Below are 24,023 nucleotides of genomic sequence, written 5' to 3'. Positions count from 1 at the left end.
CACGAGGATGGTGGTAGGACGGCTCCAGAACACAGCAGGCCTTGCTGTCCAGCTTCTGCAGGGGCCTGTGCTCTTGGGCTCAATCCTCCTTCCATCCCTGGCCCCAGTCACGGTCCCCCCCAGCCCCCCATGATGCAGAGCCGGAAGTAGGAAATATGCATCTTTATTCCTGGTGGGCAGCTGCAGGGGCAGGGCGGACAGCGGGCAGGGGCAGGGTCTGGGCAGGGCCACACCCAAACCTATGCCCACTTACTCCAGAGAGGAGCCAGGCCGCACACCACCTCCACCCACTCTCCGAGGGCCCCTCCCAGGAAACCTCCCCTAATGCTACCTTGTCTCCACCCCCCTACCTCCCCCATATTCAGAACATGACCTTTCACCTCCCAGAGTGGCTGCAATGCAGCCCTCAAAACCCAGGCCACTGGCAGGGGCCACTCTGGATGGACGGCAGTCCTAGGAGAGCGGCGGGAGGGCAGCCCAGGCCCCAGCTAGCGCATGCCCAGGATCTGGCGGCTCTTGAGCTGGGAGCTACGCTCCAGCTCGGCCAGGGCTTGGGCGCGCAGCTGGGCCGCGTGCAGCCTCTTCTTCAGCTCTCTGCACGGGGGTTTCGGGGCGCCTTCGCCCAGCAAGTTCTCCTTACTCTCTCTGCAGCCGCCAAAGTGCACTTTCTTCCTCGCTGCAGACGCAGGGCACTCAGAATGCTCTGGGGAGGGAAGAGGGGGAGGGTCAGAGCACGAACGGGTGTGGGGTCGTACCGGGCCTCCCCTCCTCTGAGGCCACACACCAGTCCCTCGGGCACTGAGCCCCACTAGGAAACTTCTGGTTTTTGGTCTCTTGGCTGTGCTATCGCTCTAGCCCCCTTTTCTAATTTTTTTTTAAAACCAGACATATCGGGGCTGGAGCGATAGCACAGCAGTAGGGCATTTGCCTTGCACGCAGCCAGCCCGGCCTAGCCGCCTTCAATTCCTCCGCCCCTCTCGGAGAGCTCGGCAAACTACCGAGAGTATCTCGCCTGCACGGCAAAGCCTGGCAAGCTCCCCGTGACGTATTCAGTATGCCAAACACAGTAACACCAAGTCTCAAAATGGAGACGTTACTGGGCCCACTTGAGCAAATCGATGAACAACGGGAGGACAGTGCTAGAGTGGGTTTTGGGTTTCTGGGCCACAGCCATTGGTATTCTGGGGTGACTCAGCTCTGCACTGCTGGGGACTGAACCCAGACCTCTGTATACCGGCCTGTTCCTGGAGCCCTAGGGTCCCTCCCCGACCCCTGTCCAGCCCCCTGGCCCCTCCCCGGCCTCCCAGCCATCAGCTCTTCCTTCTTGGCTTCACTGCCACAGGCATGTTTTTGAAGTTTAGGCCAATTAGTCAAGAAGAACACGACAAAGCACTTTGTTGACCAGAACCTGGTTTCCAAAAAGAAGCATGGCAAATTCAGTGTGGGAAAGGTAACTCGGGGGCTGTGTTTTACAGGAAAACCCTGGGGGGCCAGGGAGCAAGCTGAAGCTTGGGGTGGGTGCAAAGACCTGAGTGTGACCCCCTCATTGCACGAGCACCCTCTGCCTATCCATTTAAGTGCCACAGAGAAATCCATGCTTCACGGGAGTTCCGACACTTCTGGGGAACTGAGACTGGCCCGGGGGCTCCCAGTGCAGGGGGAGTGGAGCTACGTCCCACTCAGCAGCCTCTCGGAAGGAATCAGAGGAAGGGCCAGAAAGCACAGCAGGGAGTGCTCCTGCTGGCACACAGCTCAATCCCCAGCACCACAGAGGCTCCCTGAGCAGAACCAGGGGTCAGCCCTGAGCACCTCCAGGTGCGGCCCCAAACGCAAAAGAAGTAAACCCATACACAAGCAAAGATGTGATGTCTTTTTTTTGGGGGGGGTCACACCCGGCGATGCACAGGGGTCACTCCTGGCTCTGCACTCAGGAATTATCCCTGGCAGTACTCAGGGGACCATATGGGATACTGGGAATCGAACCTGGGTTGGCCGCGTGCAAGGCAAACGCCCTTCCCGCTATGCTATCGCTCCAGCCCCGATATGTCTGTTTTTTTCCAAAAAATGTTAGAAAAGGGGGCTAGAGTGATAGCACAGCCAGGAGGGCACTCGCCTTGCACACAGCTGACCTGGGTTCCATCCCAGGCACCCCAAGCCTGCTAGGAATGACTCCTGAGTGCAGAACCAGGAGTAACCCCTGAGCATCACATGTCAGGCCCCCAAAACAACAAAACTAGAAAAAACTAAATGGAAAAGGGCAGATGCAGCATCCTGGGCCCCACCCCAGCATCAATGCAAGGAGAAGAGACACAGTCCGAGTCTCCACCTGAGACGCAGCCTGAGAGGGGGAGTAACTGGAACAGATGCGGCAAGACAGAGACAGAGCCAGGGCTGCGGCCAGTGGCAGCACATCCAAGGTGGGACGAGAGAGCCGAAGGGGACTTGGAGGGGTACGGAGGGGCTGCAAGGGGCTGTGGATGACACCTGACAAGCACATGTGACACGCACACATAGATGGACGCAGAAGCTCATTCACAGATGTCCGCAAGGGCTCCACCCACAAGGACCCCGTATGACCCACCTGTGCCGCAGGCCAGAGTCAGGAAGTGCTGCTCCTTGAAGGCGCTGTAGTTCCTCAGCAGAGTGTCAGCGCGGGCCAGCTTGTCCTCAGCCAGCCGCTCGCGCACGCACAGCTCACGCTCCTTCTCTGGAAGGGCCGGTGGAACGAACCGTGAGCCCAGAGCTCCGTCCGGGGCTCGTGGTTCTAGGGTCAGCAGTGGGTGTGGGCAGCTGGGCCCGTGTCCCCACCCCAGGCCTCCTGCTCACGGGCGCTCTGCAGCGCCAGGGCAGATCCCAGCAGCCATGCAGGACCCCGGCAGAGGCGGGGACCCAGGTGTGATGGGTAAGTCACCCTCTAGCCTCAGAGGCCCCTGAATCGGATGAGGAGCTAGAGGCAGTCTCCAGGAGGGCCAGGGGTGTAGGAGAGCAGGAGTCCGGTGAACACCTGGGCCGGGTGGGAGGGTGTGGCCTCTGCTGGGCGGCTCCGGGGACACCCCTGCCCTGTGCGCTCCCTGTGGCCGCTGCCCCTGCCGCCTCCTGCCACAGCCCCCAGAGGACAGGCGCAGCACGACTTTAAGGACCTCTTTCTGGAGGGCCCCACTGCGCTGGCCCAGAGAAGCCCTGTGGAAATGGGCAGCCCCCTGAAGACTCTGGAAACACAGAGTGGCCATGGGCAAGAGCCTGGCCGGGGACAGGGTGACACGTGGGCGCGGGCCAGACAACCTTGCTTTCTCGTGCCTTCCTAAGAGCTGTCACTCACACGCGGCACACACGTGCTCACACGTGTGCTCACGGAGCACGCACATACACAAGGCGTACACACGCCCACACACGTGCTCCGTGAGCACAGGCATGCTCACCCTGCACACGTGTACTCAGAGCACACGCATGCTCAGACCCGCCACACACGTTCCCCGGAGCCGTAGCGCCACTCACGCTCTAGCCGCTCCTCCCGCGCCCGCAGCGCCCGTTCCCGCTCCTGCAGCTGCACCTCCTTCAGCCTGAGCTCGCTCACAACGGGGCCCGAGTCCTGCAGCTTCTCAGGCTCCCCGGGACGGCGACCCCTCCTCTCGGGGTTTCTCCTCTGCTCCTCGGCCACCATGTCCGCGATCAGAGGGTGCTCCAGGATCTCCTCCACTGAGGGGCGCTGGTAGTCCTGGGAAACGACCTTGTCAGGTTTGCTCCCCTGGAGATGCTGACCGGGGGCCTGGCCACTGGGGTGCCGCTGGGCGGGGGGGCCCAGGTCTCGGTACTGGCTCGAGGCTCCTCGGCCCCCATGGGCTGAGGCCCAGGAAGCCGCGCAGCTGTGTTCCTACTTCCCGTCTTAGACACACACACACACACACACACACACACACACACACACACACACACACACACACACCCCACACATGTGCATGACTGCCAACAGACGGGAAGTCTCCAGGCTCTCAGCAGAGCTGGGAGTCCATGACGCCCAAGCCCCCGCCCCCGGGAGGCAGGCCCCACCTTCAGGTGCAGCATCCGCGCGATGAGGCTGTTAAGCTCCTCCGAGTAGCGGTAGGGGATCCGCCGGAACTTGCCCTCCCGGATCTTCCCAGCCAGTTCTTTCTGGTTGAATGCAGTGAAGGGGGGCCTGGGGAAGAGGCGAGGGCATGAGGGCGAGGCTGGGGGCAGGCCTGCGGTCTGGCTCCCTGGCTCCCCTACAACCACCAGGACCCCTGCACACCACCAGGTGGGACCCCAAGAACAAAAATGTAGGCGCCGACATCCAGTATGCCGATAGTCTCACGGGCCTCCCACACTTCCAGGTCCCAGCCCTGGGCATGAGGGATGACTCCTTGTGCCGGGGGTCCTGCAGGACTCACAGAACCCCCCATCCCACCCTCAGATGCCAGCAGCACCCCTGGGAATGTGGGGGCCGATATTCCATGGGCTGCAACGGCCTCAGGGACAGAATCGCTTAGTGGATGGAGAGAGAGAATGGACAGGAGAAAGGGAGACAAGGGCTTGGGCTCCTTCTCACCCGCCAGCCCCCAGCCTGACTGACACCTATGTCAGGGGCCACCTGCCTTCATGACACCTCCCAACGGGGTGTGCCCTCCCGTAACGCCTCCTGCGTAGGGACCAGAGCCCTGAGCCTGCAGCCTCACCTGAGCACACACTTTTCCCTGTCACGTGCCACCACCCAGTTTATTTATTTGGGTTTGGGGACCACATCCAGCAGTCCTCAATACTCCTGGCGGGTCTTGGGACTATATGGGGTGGCCCCAGTGCCAGTACCTTCCCTGCACCTCAGCTCTCCCAGCCCAAGGATCTGCTCAGACTGGAGGAAGCAAGGGGCTCCCTGGGGTAATGATGATGACAGCCCCAGGGCGACCCTGTCCTCCATCAGTTCGCTGTCCACACAGCATGCGGCCGCCCACCACGTACTCACATAAGCGCACACAGTTCATACAGCAAGCAGCCCAGGGACCAGATGTCTGACTTCTCATTGTAGGACATGCGACTCATTTGCTCCTTGATGGGGAAGGAATAAAAAAGCAGGTTAAGAGCTCAGAATGGGTTGGGAGATCTGCGACAGCCAGAGTTCGACTCCCCGGTCCTCAGCACTGCATCCCACGGGTTGAGAACGGCTACTGGGGCGCCTAGACTCCTGAGCACTGCCAGGAAATGCCCCAGAGAGAGAGAGAGAGAGAGAGAGAGAGAGAGTGAAGGGGTTTGTTTAAAACTGAGAAAACTATGCCTGAGACAAAATGGAATCTTAAAGTTTGGCAACAATCATTTCAGAAAGAAAAAGAAGTTACATTATAGATGTCATGTCACAAACTCTCATCTGTAACTGGCTCAGATGCACTCTGACACCATCACTCTCCTCAAAACTGAGGGCAGGACACATCATACTAGAGGTAAGACATGATCCAACAGGGACGAGAGACTCCCCGACCTCCCAACCAAGGCAAATTCATCCAAACTTGTGAAAAGCACCAGTGAAAGCCCCAGAATGAGCAGTCTGAGATGCAATGGTAACTCATCCCTGCAGCTCATCTAGGGATGATGCCTGGCCCTGTGGGGCACTCTTCCAGCGGGTGCTGGGCACCCGGGCCCTCACTCTGCTGAGCCCACCAGCAGCCCTGCCAGCTCAGGTCAGCTTTCCACAGCGCTGACCTCAGTCCTTTGTGTTGTTTTTGTTTTTGTTTTTTGGGGCGCGTGTCTTTGGGCCACACCCAGTGGTGCTCAGGGCTTACTCCTGGCTCTGCACGCAGAGATCACTCCTGGCAGGCTCTGGGCACCGTACAAGGTGCTGGGGATCAAACCCAGGCCAGCCACATGCAAGGAAAATGCACTGCCCCCTGTCCTATCACTTTGGCCCCTGAAGTCAGTCCATCTTGCACTGTGGGGACAGCTTGGCCCACAAGGCCCCTCCCTCCTCTCCTCCCCCCAGGTAAGAGGCCCCTCTGGGGAGTGAAGGCCCCAGGCAGGAGCTGATCAAATGACAGGGCCAGAAGGGAAGAACAAAGAGTCAAAGCAGATACTCCCACCCCACAGGCTCACGTTCCCCCTAACAGACTCCTAATTATGACCTAGAGCCAAAATCACTCAACGGATAAAGTTTTAGGGTGCAGTCTGATCAGATAATGTGACTGATGAATAGTTTGAGGATCTCAGAAAAGCTTGCGAATTAATGAAATAAAGAAGCATCCCTCCGTCGCTTCCCTGGAGCACCAGCAGGATCTGACCGGGCCGCTGCACACCAGAGGCAGGCGGGCGGGCGGTGACAGCAAGAGCCCTTTGACCAGCTACAGCCTGAGGTGGGAGCTACGCCCAGAGTCTGGCACAAAGGGCTGGATGTTCAGTATGGGGGGCATCCAGAACCCAAACTGGCATGAACGATAAGGGAGGGCCCCCGTGGTCCTCACCAGAGCAGAGCTAGTGTGTGTAGGAGGGTCACAATATAAAGAGCCTGTTGCAGGGATCCAAGCTCCCAGTACCCCTCATCTGAAACCCAAGCTCCAAACAACCAATCTGGCAGCTAGCACCCAGGGCTCAGGGCAGTCACCCCACTCTCAACACAGGACTTTACTAAACTATGTCCTTGACACTGTATGATAGTAAAAACTATGTTACTGACTGTATTATCAAACTGTATGTTACTGATACTGTACTCTATTAAACAAAGGCTCCCTCTTGCTTGCAACTGGATTCTAAGTAACCGGAGGAGAAGTATTAAGACCTCTGAAGGCCCACAGAGGAAATACTCACAGGAGACATGTAGTAGGGCGTGCCCACAAAGGTTTTTGCAAAACTGGTGTCGTGGTTCAATATTCTAGCCAACCCGAAGTCCCCCAGCTTCACGTTCTGCTGGCCATCCAGGAAGACGTTGGCTGGCTTCAGGTCGCGGTGCAGGACCGTGTGGCCCCCGTCACTCCGCCGGTGGCACTCCTTCAGGGCCAGCGTCAGCTGAGCCATCACCCGGAGAACAAACTCCTCGTCCAAGTACTGCCTGGAACACAGTCCCCCAGCCTGCTGAGGCCAGCCGCCGGGGCCAGCGCCCGGGCCGGCCCCCGCCTCCCGCCAGGGCTGACCTCTCGCGTGCGCCCCTGGCGATGACGCTGGCCAGGTCCCCGCCCTCGCAGTGCTCCATCACGATGTAGAGCGTGGTGCTGCCCCGGTCGATGATCCGGTCGTAGTAGCGCACGATGTTGGGGTGCTTCAGCTCGCGCAGCAGGTTCACCTCGGACACCAGCATCTGCTTCTCCGCCTCCGACATGGAGCCATAGTCGAGCTCCTTCCAGACGAGCACCTGGGCACGGGCCACGCCGGGCGGGTTGCGGGGGCACGGCCCAGCGCCCCTCCCCGAGTCCCCGCCGCGCCCCCTCCTCCTCGGGCCGGGGGAGGAGGGGTGCTGGGCGCCCTTGACCTCCCGCCCCTGCCCCGAGCTCGGCGGTCTGGAGGGGCTCAGATGGGGCGGCCCGGGGGGGCTCAGACCAATGACCCCGGTGCCCGGTGCCCGCGGGGGAGCTCAGACCCGGCAGCCCCGGGGGCTAGCGGGAGGGCTCAGACCGGATGACCCCAGGCGCCCGCGGCCCGTGGTGGGGGCTCAGGCCGGGGGGCCAGCGGGGGGCTCAGACCGGGCGACCCCGGAAGCCAGCGGGGGGCTCAGACCAATGACCCCGGCGCCCGCGGGGGGCTCAGACTGGATGACCCCGGGCGCCCGCGGGGGGCTCAGACCAATGACCCCGGTGCCCGGTGCCCGCGGGGGGCTCAGGCCGGGCGACCGCGGAAGCCAGCGGGGGGCTCAGACCAATGACCCAGGTGCCCAGTGCCCGCGGGGGGGCTCAGACCCGGCAGCCCCGGGGGCTAGCGGGGGGGCTCAGACCGGATGACCCCGGAAGCCAGCGGGGGGCTCAGACCAATGACCCCGGGCACCCGCAGCCCGTGGGGGGGGCTCAGCCCGGGCGCCCGGGGGGCCAGCGGGGGGCTCAGCCCTGGCGACCCCGGAAGCCAGCGGGGGGGCTCAGACCAATGACCCCGGCGCCCGCGGGGGGCTCAGACCGGATGACCCCGGGCGCCCGCGGGGGGCTCAGACCGATGACCCCGGCGTCCGCGGCCCGCTGGGGGCTCAGACCGGGCGGCCTGGGGGGGCGAGCGGGGGGCTCAGACCGATGACCCCGGCGCCCGCGGGGGGCTCAGACCGGATGACCCCGGTGCCCGGTGCCCGCGGAGGGCCCAGGCCGGGCGACCGCGGAAGCCAGCGGGGGGGCTCAGACCAATGACCCCGGTGCCCGGTGCCCGCAGGGGGGCTCAGACCCGGCAGCCCCGGGGGCCAGCGGGGGGCTCAGACCGGGCGACCCTGGAAGCCAGCGGGGGGCTCAGACCAAGGACCCCGGCGCCCGCGGGGGGCTCAGACTGATGACCCCGGGCGCCCGCGGGGGGCTCAGACCGATGACCCCGGCGTCCGCGGCCCGCTGGGGGCTCAGACCGGGTGACCTGGGGGGGCGAGCGGGGGGCTCAGACCGATGACCCCGGCGCCCGCGGCCCGCGGGGGGCTCACCTTGCCGTCGCTGCGCCTCCGCACCTTCTGGCAGCGGCCGTACGAGCCGGCGCCGATGGTGTGCAGCACCTCGTAGTCCTCCACCCGGGCGGGCATGGCCGCTGGACGCTCCCGAGCCGCCGCCGCCGCCGCGGTTCCGGCCCGGTTTAACCGTCGCGGCCCGGGGCTCGCAGCCCATTGGCCGGCGGCCGGGCGCCCGGCCACTCCCATTGGCTCACAGAAACAGCGCCCCGGAGCATCTTGGGAAAAGCCTGTCACTAGGCAACCGCGCCGGCGTCAGTGTGACGTCAGCCTCGCCCTTCGGGACGGAGCGAGCTTGACGTGAAACCGAGGGGTCCCCGCTGTGACGGCTGCACGTTCTCGCGTGACTTGGGTGCTTGAAGCCAAGTTTCTTTTCTTTTCTTTTCTTTTCTTTTCTTTTCTTTTCTTTTCTTTTCTTTTCTTTTTTCTTTCCTTCTCTCCTCCCCGCTCCTCTTCTTTTCTCTCTTCTCTTCTTTTGCGCCACACCCCACGGTGCTTAGGACTTACTCCTGGTTCTGTGCTCAGGGATCACTCCTGGCAGGCCCTGAGAACCATCTGGGGTGCCAGAGATAGAACTGGGTCGACTGCATGCAAGACAAGCACCCTCCCCGCTGTACTGCCTCTCGGTCCCTGAAAGAAACTTTGAGACGGCTTTTTTAATATAAGAGGATGAGCAAATCAGTTGTGGACGGTGCCACACACGGTTTGTGGGATGTTAACTCCCCCCTCCCCCACCTCACACACACTACAATGTTCTGGGTTCCCAAGGCCAGATGGAAGATTCCATTTTACCTAGGGTGTGGGGACAGACGGCTGGAGGAGGAACATGTGCTGTCCCTGAAGGCTCCACACCCCAGTTCCCCCAGACCTTGAACATCGCTGGATGTGACACAAAAAATCCGCTCAGAGTGGGATCGAATGTAGACTGGTGTTCTACTAATAGAAATCATCTCTTTCGGGACAAGATTTGTGTGCACAGAAAATAAAGCAACTGTTGTCAGCCAGGAGAACTTTTAAAGTGACATATGAGGACACTGTTTTGTCTGGAGAGAACAGGAATGATGTAGGGACGTTGCACGGTTTTTTTTTTAGACTGACACCTTTTCGCCGGCTCGCCCCACATTCTGTCCCGCACTTCCTCTGTCCTTCCTCTTCCAGACCCCACATCTGACCGGCGCATGTTCTCAGCTGTCCACCTCACTCCTGCATTTCTTTCACTTGGAGCACTGTCCATGCTTCCCTTATCCCACCCCCAGCCCAGTGCCCTTGTCCAGAGGGTAAAACTGGCCTTTCAGGGCTGGAGCAATAGCACAGCGGGTAGGGCATTTGCCTTGCACGTGGCCGACCCGGGTTCGATTCTCAGCATCCCATATGGTGCTCCGAGCACTGCCAGGAGTGATTCCTGAGTGCAAAGCCAGGAGTAACCCCTGAGCATCGCCGGGTGTGACCCAAGAAGCAAAAAAAAAAACAACTGGCCTTTCAAGATTCACTGCCAACTTCCTTTCCTCTACTCTGTCTTCACAATTACCTTGCTCATGTGGCTAGTTTTAATTTCTATTTGGTGCAATATAAAACGATCTTTTCTTGCATGACATGTTTTCAACCTTTCAGTGCTATAGTGTTTCAGAGACTCTAATTTCGTGGTTTTGTTTGGTGCTGTGTATTGAACCCAGGGCCTCACATGCCTTCTACTGTAAGTTCTCCCACAGAGCCACTTCCCTGCCCCAGAGACCATAGTTCTTCAAAGCTACTTGGGGCTGGAGAGTTAGTACAGAGTTCAAGATGCTTACTCTGTATGTCACCAACCAAGATTTGATCCCCAACATCACGTGCCCCCCCACACACACCACTCTCCCCCATCCCTCAGAAAAAGCCACTGGGAGGACTGATGACGGTCTTCAGCTGAGCATGACCAACTCAGTTCCTGACCTCTGCCTGGGTGTGCTCTGCTTTCTGTCTCCTTTACTCCGAGTAAGGAGTACATGCGGTGCTGGTGCTGAACTTGGTCACTGCATGGCCCCAGCCCAGAGCCTGCTCCCTCAGCATCTGGTCCCTGGATGGATGAGTGCGGGGCTGCCTCTGGCAGGGAGGCGTGTTCCCCAGTAGGGGGCAGCAGAGCGCTGCCTATGAAACTGGGTTCCTTTGTGAAGCCCTGAAGGCCTGAGCAGGGCAGGCAGGGCCCTTGCTTTGCACACAGCAGACAGGGGACTCATCCCCAGCACCAGGCCCCAGCCCCTCCAGGAGTGACCCCGAGTGCCGTCAGGAGTACGTCCTGAGCACGGCCAGGAGGACACAGGAGTGAACATTAAAGGCTTGGTTCTGGGCTGGACCATGAATTCATCCCACTTCTGTCTGGTAGGTGAGGACGGCTGGTCTCAACACAGGGGAACCGGCAGAGAATGAATCACAGATTTCACATGGTGCCGTGATGTTTGTAGACTGGGTCCGTCTGGATCCGGGCCGGCTGCAGTCATGTCCGGGGGAAGGGCTGAGCAGAGGCACTTTCTCAGAATGTTCTGTAAAGAACCCTCTGAAACGAGGGTGGGAACCTGTGGTGGGAGCGATGGGGATGCCCCAGGGGACACAGTACCTCTCCCGTGGAGGGAAGGCGAGACCTGTGTCCCTTTCCTCATGGGGTCCCCGTCCTGGGTCTCTCCCCTCGAGGGGTCCTGCTGGCTGGTCTCGGGGATCGGAGCTGAGAGCAGAGCCCGCCTGCCCAGCTGAGTCCCTCGGGCTCTGAGGGCAGCTGAGCGCTTGTCCAGCCCCTGACCGTGAGTCATGGGGACACAGGCCAACGGGGGATGGCTGTCCTGGCCCCCAGCCCAGGCTCATCCAGGCTCGGCTCCTCTCACTCCACCCGAGGCTGGGGACCCTCGCAGGCGGCTCAGCTGCCCGCACACTGCCTGCCCTCCCTCCCCCCTCCCTTTCTCCCTTTCTCCCTTCCTTCCCTCCCTCCCTCCCTTCCTTCCTTCCTTTCCTCCCTCCCTTCCTTCCTTTCCTCCCTCCCTTCCTTCCTTTCCTCCCTCCCTTCCTTCCTTTCCTCCCTCCCCCTCCCTCCCTTCCTTTCCTCCCTCCTCCCTTCCTTCCTTCCCTTTCTCCCCCTCCCTCCCTCCCTTTCCTTCCATCCTTCTCCCTCCGTCCCTCCATCCCTCTGTCCTTCCTTCCTTCCTTCCCTCCTCAGCCCGCATACTCAGGCTGCTTCAAGGGGTGGCACCAAGTGGAGAACCAACAACCACACAGCCTCACACCGACTGCTGCGCCCGCTGGCCTGGCCCCATCACCGACGTGGGCCACTGGCCAAGGGGCTGTCCATCAGGGTCTGGCTCAGTCACAGGCTGGGGAACCCGGGTGACAGTGCAAAGGGAGAAGGTCTCTGGAGTGAAGGAGGTCTGCAGCAGGAAGGGGTCAGGGTCTGCACTAGCCCCTCTGGCCTAGGGCCAGCACTTCCCTCTAGAGAGTCCTGGGACCCCACTTTGGAGTTTCTCTGCTCTGGGGCTGGAGCAGTAGTTCTGCGGGGAGGGGGCTTGCCTGGCATGTGGCTGACTGGAGTTTGGTCCCCGCCTCCCTATATGTCTCCTGAGCACTGCAGGAGTGATCCCTGAGCACAGAGGGATCACAGTAGACCCTGGAATGAGTGTTAAGTACCGCCAGATATGGCCTCCAAACAAAAAGCTCCCTGTGCTCTGCCCGGGCCTGCGCTGAAGAAAAATAAGCCCCTATCCCCCTCCCGCCCCCCCGAGAAATGGTGACATGACCCATTGCTCAGGGAAGCCCAGAGTCGGCAGTGAGGCATCAGCAGGCTGTCATGCAGTCTGTCAGATGTTGGCAGGCACCTGCAATTAAAGCCCAGTCAGGGGGCTGGAATGATAGCACAGCGGGTAGGGCGTTTGTCTTGCACGTGGCCAACCCAGGTCTGATTCCAAGCATCCCATATGGTCCCATGAGCACCGCCAGGAGTAATAACCTGAGTGCATGAGCCAGGAGTAACCCCTGTGCATTGCCGGATGTGACCCGAAAAGCAGGAAAAAAAAAGCCCAATCATCGTGCTCACAGTCACTGCTAGGCAAGAGGGGCTCCTTTCAGTGAGGGTGATTTGTCCACGGGTAAGGATGGCTCAACAGTCACATGACAGCTGAAGACAAATCTGAGACTTTAGTGGACAAGGCACCAGCCCAGTTTTCAGGTCACAACTGAACTGTGATTTCTCCAGGCAGGCATCAGGGCCCAGTAAGAGACAACTCGGGGACTCATCAGTGCACGCCTGCAACCTGCCCATATTCTAATTCAGAATGTTGTGGTTTCACGTCCTTTGATTTTTCATTAGTCATGCTTACTTGCTATCTGCAAGAATTTTAACACCGTCATGTCCTCTGTATGCCTGGTTTTCTTCTGAACAAAGGACCCTGGATGTTTCTAGGGGCTGCTGGCCTGGGACGTGGGCTGGCCTGGAACGGAGGGAGGTTTGGCGGCACTTGGCACCCCGCAGCCTGCCAGGTCTGTAGCTCATGCGGCAGATGTCAATGTGTTATATCTCGAGCAAAACACAAGCACCAGAGCTGATGGGGCAAGTGCACTTAGAGAAAGAAATCAACTTTATTTATTCTTCATTAAAAAGAGAGAAGGGGTTAGCGAGAGCCTTGCACACAGCTCATCTGGGTTCGATGCCGGCACCACATATGGTCCCCTGGGCCCCACCAGGAGCGACCCCTGAGTGCAGAGCCAGGAGTAAGCCCTGAGCACTGCCAGGGGAGACTCAAAAGCCAGAGAGATAGACAGAGCTGCTCTTGTCCACCTCCACACTTCTAGAAGGGCAATGTGGTGACTGAATCAGCAGCCACCCAGTCCAGACAGGAGAATCGAATCACAGTGTCACTGCCCTTCACGCTCATCTCCACTGTCCCCTGCTACAGCCAGGACCTGGGGAGAGGAGGAAGCACAGTGTCTGTGCATGTGCGTATGGGGGGCTGGGGGTGCTTCCTGCCCAGTCACCCACCTTGCCCAGACCCCACCCTTGCAGTGCTGCCCCGGGACCCAGTATTGCCACTTCCCTTTTGTACCTCCTTTTTAAACTCTTTTGCGCTAGTTTGGGGGCCACGTCCAATAGTGCTCAGGGTTAGTGCTGGCTTTGTACTCAGGGATCACTCCTGGCGGTCCTCGAGCAGCCCTGGGTCAGCCACATTCAAGGCAAGGCCCTCCCTACTGTGCTCCCCCCAGCCACTAGGCTTTTTTTTTTTTTTTTTTTTTTTTTTGCTTTTTTGGGTCACACCTACCAATGCTCAGGTAGGCTCAGGGGTTGTTCCTGGTTCTGCACTCAGGAATTTCTCCTGGCGGTGCTCAGGGGACCATATGGGATGCTGGGAATCGAACCAGGGTCGGCTGCATGCAAGGCAAACGCCCTACCCGCTGTGCTATCACTTCAGCCCCAGCTGTTTTTTATTAACAAGATATTAACTATAAATATCCTCAATCATGGAATCTGCAGGAAAACCCAGTGAGTCTGCAGCCCTGCACCACAACGTTTCTGCATCCTCAGCCGAGAGCCCGGGTTCGGTTCCATACTGGTAGGGTCTGAAGTGGAGTCAGGTCCCGTGGCCTCGGCCCTCCAACAGGGCCACTCACCTGCTCCCTGGTCTCTCCCGAGGCTGCCACCCCTCAGCGCCGTGAGAGCCCCGGCTGACTCATGCTCACCCCCACACACCTCAAGTTAGGGACACTCCCCCTGCTCCGCACTGCCCAGGCCACCCACGGGGCCTGAGGACGGGTGCCCCAGAGGCCGAGTGGGCCCTATGCAGGGTATGGGGCTGCAGCCAGCTCTTCCTGTGTGCAGAGGGGAGTGCAGCTGTCGCGACTCCCCTAACACTCCGTATTTCAGGGGCTCCTTCCTAGGCCCGTAGGCTGGGGGCGGGGCTCTTGCGTCTCCCCTCCTGAGCTGTGTCTTTCCTCGTTTCTTCCCCACACGTGGACAGAGCCCTCAACACACCGGCAAGAGAAATGCATGGCTCCGAAGCAGGTGTCTGCGTCGTAAAACCGGCACGCAACCCAGCAAGGACACAGCAGCCGGATGCCAACATTCACACTCGAGTGCTGTGTCTGCGAGAAGGCTACGACATCTGGGCCCCGACTTCTCCCCGGAGAACTGCGCGGTCCCTTCCGATCCTCGCTGCAGAGAACTCAGGGCTGATAACCGCGAGAACCTGAGAACTTGGGCCACAAGAGCTCACTTCTCTTCCAAACGGTCCACTAGATTCTCCACCTCGCGGCCTGCACCCCCGGTCCCACAGGGCACTCCCCGCTGCCGGCTGTCTGCCCTTCGCCAGGCAGCTCCCGTCCCCCACAACACGCCAAGGAGCAGTGTCCAGAGCGAGCACGCCCTGCTCCTGGGTTGACCCAGAGCCTGGCCCTTAAGGCGCCGATGCAGCAGTGGCTGAGACATCCCGCACTGCTCCAGGGTCTGTGCAGGCTTCGCGCCTTTCCTGAAGACCGAGACGCAGATTCTCCCGGGGCGCTTCTCACGACACAAAGGGAGCACAAACCCGGGCTCCCGTGCTGGTCTGCCCCGCGGTCTGCATGCAGAGCCTGCCCTGGTCACCCACCCCAGCGTGCCACCCCGGAACGTCAGCATGGGGGAGCAGACTGGCTCAGGCTCACTCTCAGATGAGAGGGGGCAGGAACAGTAGGTGACAGTCCCCGGGGACATTCCGGCGCCCATGCTACGTCAACTGTGAGTCTCTCCACACTGGACTCGGGACCTGGGGGGGCAGAAGGCGTCGTCCCACAGGGGGCAAGGTACAGGGTGAGACATACGGATTCTGGGGGGGCTCCAGGTAGCCCAGCCGCTTCCTTCCGACAGCAAAGGCCAGGGCACAGGCACCTCAGTGGGCAGCCCAGCGGGAGAAGCGCCACACCCCCAGAGCAGCTCCACAGCCTCAAGTGGCCCCCTCCTGCCCCCCCTTGAGTTGGACATGGCCCCCACCTGCGATGCACACCCCAAGACGGTAACTATTCCAACATGCTGTCCACTGAGGCAGCTACCCACACGACGTCCACTGACGGTGACTGTCCTGACATGCCTGTCCACTGAGGCAGCTGCCCACACCGTGTCCATCTTTGGGAGGCTGCTGTGGCCTCACCTTCCCCGTAACGGGAGAAAACAGAAAATTCACATCTTCTCAAGAGTTGGGTTTTTTAGGGGTTTTTTGGTTTATTTAAAAATAAAAAACATTGGTCTTCATTTTTATCTTACAGCCTACTTTTCCGAGTTGTCGTTTGTATGATCAGCGACACCGGGGCAGGGAGGGGAGGGTGACAGTGCTGGGCTTGCAGAAAATGACCACCAGGTGACGAGGGCCCGACCCAAACCCCCTCAACACCGGGTCCCAGGGCCAGGGTCGGGCCTCATGGCTGGAGTCCGGGTCTCCTGTGAGGGGAACTGCGTGGCCGTGGAGGCAGACGGTCGGGGGCTAGTGTCCAGCACAGGCTCTCTCCTCTTTTAACAGCAACTTGAAGACAGAGGGAGCCTCTGGGGGTGGGGCTGGTGAGGGGGAGGGCAGGCCAGGCTGGGGGCTGGGAGATGAGTGGCCAGTGACCGCCCGTGTGGCCTGGTGGAGGCCAGTGGGGCGCGGCCTGGCCCTCCCAGTGAAGAGCAGCGTGGCCTCCTCCGGCTGGTCTGTAAGTGCTCGGCCTGAATCGGTCTCAACCATCCGCGATGCATTTGGTGCGCTCTGCCCCGGTGGGAGAATAAAGCTCAGACACAAGCGGCCTCCAGGGAGAGGAGTGGGGCCACAGACAGCAGCCCAGGACCGTGCCCGTGCGACGCCCATCCTCCGCTCACCCCTGGCCTGTTCACGATGCACAGGTGGAGGGTGTGTTTCCTGGCACGCCTGCAGCGCCCTGCAGGCCTCCCCACCCCTCGCTCAGGAGCAGCCCGGGCAGCGCAGGGAGTGGCACATGTCCACAGACCCTGGTCCCTGGGCCTGCTGAGTGCTGGTGCCCCACCTCCCACGAGGGTGTTCGCGCCCCCAGGGAGCCATGGGCGAGCTCAGGGCTGGAGGCCCCATGGCCCTCCCCTGAGCAGGAACGGAATCATGGAGAGCCGGAGCCGTTACACGCGCTCAGAGGGTCTCGCAGAATGAGGGGCTGCAGCTTCCTCTGCTCTGAGTGCAGTGCTCGCGCAGATGTGTGGGATAGAATCTTTTGAAAACGTGAAGAGTCCTTCAAACCTACGAACAGGTCATTCGAGTGCTGATCCTGCCTGTAGTTGAGTCTGAAACACCCGAAGGGGCCCAGATGCGATGCGGGTCCTCGGCAGCACGGCCTCTGCCTCTGCGTCTGGTGGCTTCTGCCCTGCGCCAGGAGGCAACGCGGCAAGACCCGCACGCGGCCGGGCACTGCAGGGCTTCTAGAACAGGCAGTGGTAGCAGTACTGCAAGATGCTGTACCACATGTAGCCTGACAGAAATGCGAAGGACTGGATGAGGACGAGCCACACGCTGCTGAGCGTCATCTCCCGGGACACGGCTTCCTTCTGGCCCTCGGCCGGAGGAAAGGCCCCTACGAGACAAGACAGAGACTTGTCTGCTTCACTGGGCAGGTGTGTGGGTGCGGGCGGTGGGGGGCAGTTCCAGGAAGCAGCTCAACGCCGAAGACCCTGGGCACTGTTGAGTTCTTCAAATGCGCCTGTCACTCCCTCACTCCCAGAGGGACACTGAACCAATGCACTTGTGTGTGCCTGTACGCGTATGTGCCTCGCAGGCATGTGAACATCTGTGTGCGTGCATGTGCCTAGCAGCACCTGTGTCAGTGTGCATGTGTACATCTTGTGTGTCTGTGTGCATGCATGGTGTGCCTGTGTCTGTTGCATGCATGTGTACACATGTGTCTGTAATATGTGTCTGTGTATGCATGTGTATACCTGTGTCTGTGTGCGCATGTGTGCATCCATGTGTGCCTGTGTGTGTGCATGAATACACCTGTGTGTCTGTACGTGTGCATGGTGTACTTGTGTGTCTCTGTTTCTCTGTGTGTATGTGTGCACCTGTGTGTGCCTGTGTGCATGCATGGTGTGTGTGTGCATGTGTATACCTGTGTGTCTGTGTGCATGCAAGTGTGCACCTGTGGGAGCTGTGCGTGCGCATGTGTGCACCTGTGGGTACCTGGGTGCATGCATGTGTGCACCTGTGTGTAGTCGTGTGTGTGTGCATGTGCATACTTGTGGGTGCCTGTGTATGTGCATGTGTGCACCTGTGTGTGCCGGTGTGCGTGTGCATGAGCTGCGAGGTCCTGTCCTCAGCTCAGCCAGTGGTGGTTCTCCCGCATGCTGCCCACAGCAGGACCAGCTGTCCACACACCCATCCCTGCTGACCTACCCCTACGTCTTCCCGCCTCATTCACTGCCAGGCTCCCGCTGGAGTGCCGGGAGCCCACTGAGCCCTTTTCCACAGCAGCTGAACCTGGGATGGGCTGATGGCATGTCAAAGTGACGGGCGTGCTGGAGCATTTCAGAGTGGCAGTGGCCCCCCAAATGTCATGGCCAGGCGCCCTGTTCTGGGCAGTCTTTGTCTGGCTAGGGGTCCCCTGGAGGCTGATTCACAGGACCTGCTTCTCACTAGTAGTGACGGGAGCACACGGCCAAGCACCCAGCTCCATGCGCAAAGTTTTCTCTGAAGAAGCCTCCACCACGGGGTGTCAAGACACTCGGGCTCCTCCCTCACACAGCCTGTCCTGAGATCAGGGCCCGCCCACAGCTGGCCAGGCTGCGGGAGGGGCGGGCAGTGTCCAGGCAGATGAGGCCACAGGACACAGGCCCAGTTCCTGGCACAGGGGTCCTGCTCCCTGTAACTGGAGCCATGGAGCTGTGCACTGAGGACAAAGGGCATGTGCGCACACTCTGAAGACATGAGGCAACTCTGCACCCAGGCGGGCATGGAGTCCTGTGCCCGCAGGCGGAGTCACAGAGTGAGGAGTCTGCAGGGGTCTCTTCAACACTAAAGCGGGTCTGTCTGTCTGTTTGAGGGCCGCACCTGGAGGTGCTCGGGGCTGACTCCTGGCTCTGTGCTCAGAAATCACTCCCGGTAGAATCCAGGGAGCATGGGGTACCAGCAATGGAACCCGGGCCAGCTGTGTGTAAGGCAAACTCCAGTCCTCAACACGGAATCATATTCTGGGTGTTGGGAGCATTGGAACATGGAGGCTCCCTCGGACTGGCCTCCCTGTGCCACAGAGTGGACGGGGCAGCAGCCACATACCTGTCTCATAGAAGTGTGCCAAGAGACCCTCCTTCTCGATGAAGCGCTGGTAGAGCCAGTCGGCCAGCCTGTCGCCCTCCAGAGGGACATCTTTGATGGGGAAGATCCTGTGGAGACGGAGAAAGGGCAGCACGGCCTCAGTCTGGGGGCACCACCAGCTGAGGGACGGGCACAAGGACCCGCAGAGTCCAACCCCCTGCTGGCTCCACAGGGCTGCTCAGAGCTTCCTGAGACGCTTGGGGCTCCAAGCTGGGCTCAGGGTCCTGGGACCACTCTCAGCGATGCTCGTGCCAACTGGGATGAAGGATTCCATGCTCAGCCCTCAGGGCCACCCCGGCAGCTCTCAGGGTCCATGACAGGGTGTCAGGGCGGAGCCAGGCCTGCAGCTTCACGGCTGAGCTATCTGCCAGCCCACTTCTCATTCTTCCAAATAACTGGTTGATTCCAGAATGGTGTCTGTTCACGCATCTGCTCAGTCACCAAGGGAGCACGTGTGTCAGCCACACGGGCTAGTGCCATACACCTTCCTGTCCCTGCAGTCCCAGACAATGATGGGAGTGGGATTGGTCTCGCCAGCAGAGCACCCCCCCAACACCCATCTCAGGTCCCCAGGCAAATCTGGTGCTCGCCCTTCTCTCCACCTCCTTCAGATTCTACCAGTCGTGCGTCTGCGTGAGAGAGGCAGGGGCCCAGGCCAAGGAAAGGCCCAGCCTGGCGTGGTGAGGGTCAGCACAAGAGCCTGGTGGCTCAGGCCTGCTGCCAGGCAGAGACCCATAGTCAGGCCAACCCTGGAGAAGGTGCCTGGTGGAGGGACTGTGCTTCCAGGCCCAGAATCGCGGTCAGTGCACCATTGGCCTCGTCTGTGCTCGGGCCAGAGCCGCGGGGGTGTCGGGGACAGGCCATGGGCTGCCCTGGACAGCCACCCCTATGCTGGTCTCCCTGCAGTGGCCACCTGCCCCTGATTCCCAGGCACAGAGGCCAGTGTCTGTCCCCAGCTGGGCTCCTGGGGGCTGCAGAAGATGGGCCGTGGAGGCTACCCTGTCGCCTGCTCAGGGAGCAGCAACAGCACCTGGGCTGGGTCTGGAGACGGGACCCTGGGTGCCCCCTCTCCACAAGCGCAGGGCTGGCAGGCCAGGGTGGCGCCGTAGACAGCGCAGACACTCCAAGGCCTCCACACTTGCCACTGGCGCGCCCTCAGGCGGCCTCTCTGGGTCTGCATTAGTGCTGGGTGGGCTCCGTGCCAGAGGGCGCGTGGTGCTGTGCGGGCTGCCCAGGGCCATCCTGGCACCAACACTGGCCAGCAGCACAGCCTTGGCAGCAATACCCGCGCTTGGGCTGGCACAGTCCCCCAGGGCCGTCATTCCTGGGGGTCGCACGTGTCCTTGGCAGCGGTGAGCACACACCCGCCCCAGAGGCCTGAGTATTCACCCCCTGGGGGAGAGGCGCAGCCTCACGGCCCACGGACAGCAGCCCCTGGACAAGCGTGCCCACCTACAGCCACTGTGGAGCCCAGCAGGCCACCCAAGACAACAGGAGCTGGAATACAAATGCGTCCCGGCCCCGCCGTGTTCCACGGACAGAGCTGGCAGCTCCCCCCTCGCTCCCCCTGCCCCAGCCCCTCCGGGTGCGAGGCGTTTCCTCCAGACCCATCAGCAGGGCTCGGCTCCCGGTAGCTCCCGCTCAGGGCTACCAGTGTGGCGCACACAAAGAGTGAACCACCAGGCCTGGACACTGGGTCCAAGTTCTGCCCGTCTCTCCTGTGTGCACATCACCTGCCTATCCCTTCCTGCCACGCAGCCCGAGCAGGGGCTGGTCCGGGACGAGAGGAGATGCGGCCAGTGGCCCTTTGGCCTGCGCTGGCGGTCACGCACCTCCGCGGCTGTAGTGCGGCCTCCACACCCAGACACTGGATACGGAAGGACAGTCACGACGCATGAAACTCTGCCCCCACAGCAAAGTTTCCTGTTTCACCAGCATACTGGAACACTTATCACGCTATTTCTCCCTTTATCCTGTCACCCCGACAAATTCACTGGCGTCCAGGGTGTGACGGCAGCATCCGCTTCTGGGGCGCTTCTGGAGCTGCGCTGAGCAGCTCAGCACAGCAGGGCCGGGCCTGTTCCCGTGGGAGTCTGCGCCGGGCAGGGCTCGCCTTACCTCTGCCCGCATAAGCCCGGGACAGCGGCGCTCACCTCTGCACAGATAAATAACTGACTCAGCCTGGGGGATTCTGTGCTGACAGGGTCTAACTCCTAGTGACGTGGGCGCACACCTGGGTTTGTTGGTTTTTATTTGGTTTGAAAAAAAATCAAAGATGTGCTTAAATGCAGAATAACAAAAAAATAGTTTTCTGAACCATATATAATGTTGAGAGTAAAAAAATTTTTTTTAACTTTTCTACATCTTTTATAAAGGGCTGGAGCGATAGCACAGTGGTAGGGCGTTTGCCTTACAAGCGGCCAACATGGCCGACCCGAGTTCGATACCTCCGCCCTTCTCGGAGAGCCCGGCAAGCTACCCGTGACGTATTCGATATGCCAAACACAGCATATTCGATATGCCAAACACAGTAACAACAAGTCTCATGACGGAGACGATACTGGGCCCGCTCGAGCAAATCGATGAACAACGGGAGGACCGTGATACCGCTGATACCGTTTTTATAAAGAAAACCATCTTTAAAAAAACACAAAAACAGGGGCTGGAGTGATAGTACAGCGGGTAGGACGTTTGCCTTGCACGCCGCCAACCTGGGTTCGATTCCCAGGATCCTGTATGGTCCCCTGAGCACCGCCAGGAGTGATTCCTGAGTGCAGAGCCAGAAGTGATCCCTGTGCATAGCCAGGTGTGACCCAAAAAGCAAAAAAAAAAAAAAAAGCAACTTTTAATAAAAGTAATCAGGGGCTGGAGCAATAGCACAGCAGGTAGGGCATTTGCCTTGCACGCGGCCGACCCGAGTTTGATTCCCAGCATCCTATATGGTCCCCCGAGCACTGCCAGGAGTGATTCCTGAGTGCATGAGCCAGGAGGAACCCCTGTGCATTGCCAGGTATGACCCAAAAAGCAAAAAATAAATAAATAAAATTAAATTAAAAAATTAAAAAAGTACTCAGCCTAAACCCAATCTTCAGGGAATGTTAATTCACTAATCAAGAATTTGTATGCAGTGATTCGTCCTCATAGCACTTTATATTTGTAAGTAGGACTTTGTAATTTCAAAGATTCTTATACAAATCAGTGTATCGCATAGTCCTGGCAGTGCCGGGCACCTCTGCCTGTGCCCTGGGCCCCAGGCTGGGCTTCCCTGTCCCGCAGCAAGAGGATCCAAGGGACAATGAGGGCCGCCCTGGTCTCCAGGCCCCGGACCCGCAGTCCGGGAAGAGACCTCAGTATGGCCGGTGCCTGGGCCTTCCTGAAGGATGCACAGGCGGGATGCCCGAAGGGAACTCAGAGCTCTCAGCCGGCACCACCTCACCCTCAGGGTGTGCCCAGAGCACGCCAAGGACAGCTCAGTAAGAGCGGAGTGAGCCAGAAGGCAGGACAGCGGGGGACAGCGAAGGACAGTTGCTGAGGTTGAAATCAGAGTCACAGGCAAGGCAGGCACCTTACACCTGTATTACTACTCTGGGCGCCCCTGGGCCATCTTCTCAGTTAATTACTCTGGCTCTTGTGCCAGACCAGCAGGACCTCATGATGTCCCCAGAACACCTTTTATTTGGTGGTGCTTGGGTGGCCCCTGGCATCGCTCAGGGGCCCGTGGATGCCAGGAACAGGACACAGCCTCCAGCACTCAGCCCCCTGAGCTAAGTGCCTGGCCCCTAGAAGCCATTTTTAGAGACTTCATCACTCTGAAAATGAAAGCTTCAAATGATAATTTTGTGTTAAAATTTCAGCATAGGACCAGATCAACAGTACAATGACATGGGCGCCCAAGCACACCAGGAGTCCTTTTTTTTTTTCCAAATTGAATCACCATGATACAGTTGCAAAGCTGTTCATGACTGGGTTTCAGTCATACAATGTTCCAACAGCCACCCCTCCACCACTGTACATTTCCTACCACCTGCCACTCCCTGCCCCCACCAAGGAGAATTCTTGCATGCAGAACCAAAAGTAGCCCCTGAGCACTGCTGGGTGTAGCCCCCAAAAAACAAACAAAAATTTCAGCATTATATGATTTTGAGCCAACTATTTTCATTATCTGATTACAATTTAATACTAAATATCCATACAGTCCCACGAGTTTATACTGGGAAAGCAGAATACCCGGGAAGTTTCTTACCTGTAATGGACGTGTGTAACTGTAGGCTTCCGGTAGCCGAGAATCCAGGTTTGGATATCTATGGGCTCAGCTTTGGGGTAAGCTATGGTTGTATCTATTATCCACTGGAGGCCTTTTGATTTGCTGTCTGAGAACAAAATAAAAACACTATTTACATTGGATAAACGCTGTGTGTGTGCAAGCGTGCATGTATGCATGAATGTGTATGCATGTACCTCTGTGCATTTATGCTCGTGCAAGTGTGTGTAGTGCCAGACAATGAAACCCAGGGCTCATGCATGCGAGGTGGGTGTTTACTGTCGAGCCACATCCACAGGCCTGCATAAATGCTCTGGACTGTCTGCAGAGCCGAGCATACGGATGTACCTTTGATATAAATTTTTGGGCATCTATTCTACAGGATACACATGAGGTAAAGACAAGCCTTTCTACTGTAAAACGGGTGAATCTCAAGCAAATCAGAGCCCGTGCGAGGCGGGCTGCGTGCAGTGAGATCACACACCTTTCAAGTCGTACTCTAGTGCCGTGAAAACTGACCTATGAGGTCGAAAGCTAAATGATCACACACAAGAGTGAAAAATCAGAAAACAAAACACTGAATACAACTGAGCACTGGCACCAAGGTTCACCTGAAGAACCACGGGCAAATATTGGAATAAGGCTAGAAGCGCTTCATTTGACTAATACACGGTGTTTATAACGAGACCAAAACCTTTCTGTTTCTAAATTACACGCAACTAAGGCCGTCAGCTGGCCCTCCCGAGGAGATCCAACAGGGGGCGCTGCTTCAGGCAGGCCAGGGGCAGTCTAACCACTCTGGTCCTTGGAAGCTCCTGGTACCCTGGTAAGAAGCTCAACTTGTCAAGAACTGAGGAGAAACCGT

At 59.2% G+C, this 24,023-nt stretch overlaps 2 protein-coding genes across 2 annotated transcripts in view; both read right to left on the bottom strand.

Annotated features, from left to right (window-relative positions):
- Window positions 1–448: 448 nt before the first annotated feature.
- Window positions 449–8,764, bottom strand: NEK2 (NIMA related kinase 2). The gene is made up of 8 exons (XM_056110788.1): window positions 8,594–8,764; window positions 7,125–7,342; window positions 6,802–7,042; window positions 4,976–5,058; window positions 4,048–4,174; window positions 3,496–3,715; window positions 2,582–2,707; window positions 449–703 (listed from the first exon to the last, which is right to left on the bottom strand). The coding sequence occupies exons 1-8, from the start codon at window positions 8,687–8,689 to the stop codon at window positions 489–491; spliced, it is 1,326 nt and encodes a 441-aa protein (XP_055966763.1). The 5' UTR covers window positions 8,690–8,764; the 3' UTR covers window positions 449–488.
- A 7,026-nt stretch (window positions 8,765–15,790) lies between these two features.
- The window catches only part of LPGAT1 (lysophosphatidylglycerol acyltransferase 1), a 34,326-nt gene continuing 26,093 nt past the window's right edge, over window positions 15,791–24,023 (bottom strand). The window contains exons 6-8 of the mRNA XM_056110792.1: window positions 23,141–23,267; window positions 18,859–18,965; window positions 15,791–17,164 (exon numbers count right to left, since the gene is read on the bottom strand). Of these exons, the coding sequence (XP_055966767.1) occupies window positions 17,013–17,164; window positions 18,859–18,965; window positions 23,141–23,267 (386 nt within the window). The 3' untranslated portion in view covers window positions 15,791–17,012. The remainder of the gene's footprint in view (window positions 17,165–18,858; window positions 18,966–23,140; window positions 23,268–24,023) is intronic.

This window comes from Sorex fumeus, unplaced genomic scaffold, assembly GCF_029834395.1.
Source record: "Sorex fumeus unplaced genomic scaffold, SorFum_2.1 ptg000010l, whole genome shotgun sequence".
NCBI lineage: Eukaryota > Metazoa > Chordata > Mammalia > Eulipotyphla > Soricidae > Sorex > Sorex fumeus.
This window is presented reverse-complemented; position numbering and strand designations above follow the sequence as displayed.

Excerpts from the sequence above, each read along its gene's own strand:
- NEK2 (XM_056110788.1), bottom strand. The coding sequence starts at position 8,689 with ATGCCCGCCCGGGTGGAGGACTACGAGGTGCTGCACACCATCGGCGCC. Across the intron at positions 4,175-4,975 it reads TATGAACTGTGTGCGCTTAT|GCCCCCCTTCACTGCATTCA; the intron begins GTGAGTACGTGG and ends CCTCTTCCCCAG. Across the intron at positions 704-2,581 it reads GACTCTGGCCTGCGGCACAG|AGCATTCTGAGTGCCCTGCG; the intron begins GTGGGTCATACG and ends TTCCCTCCCCAG.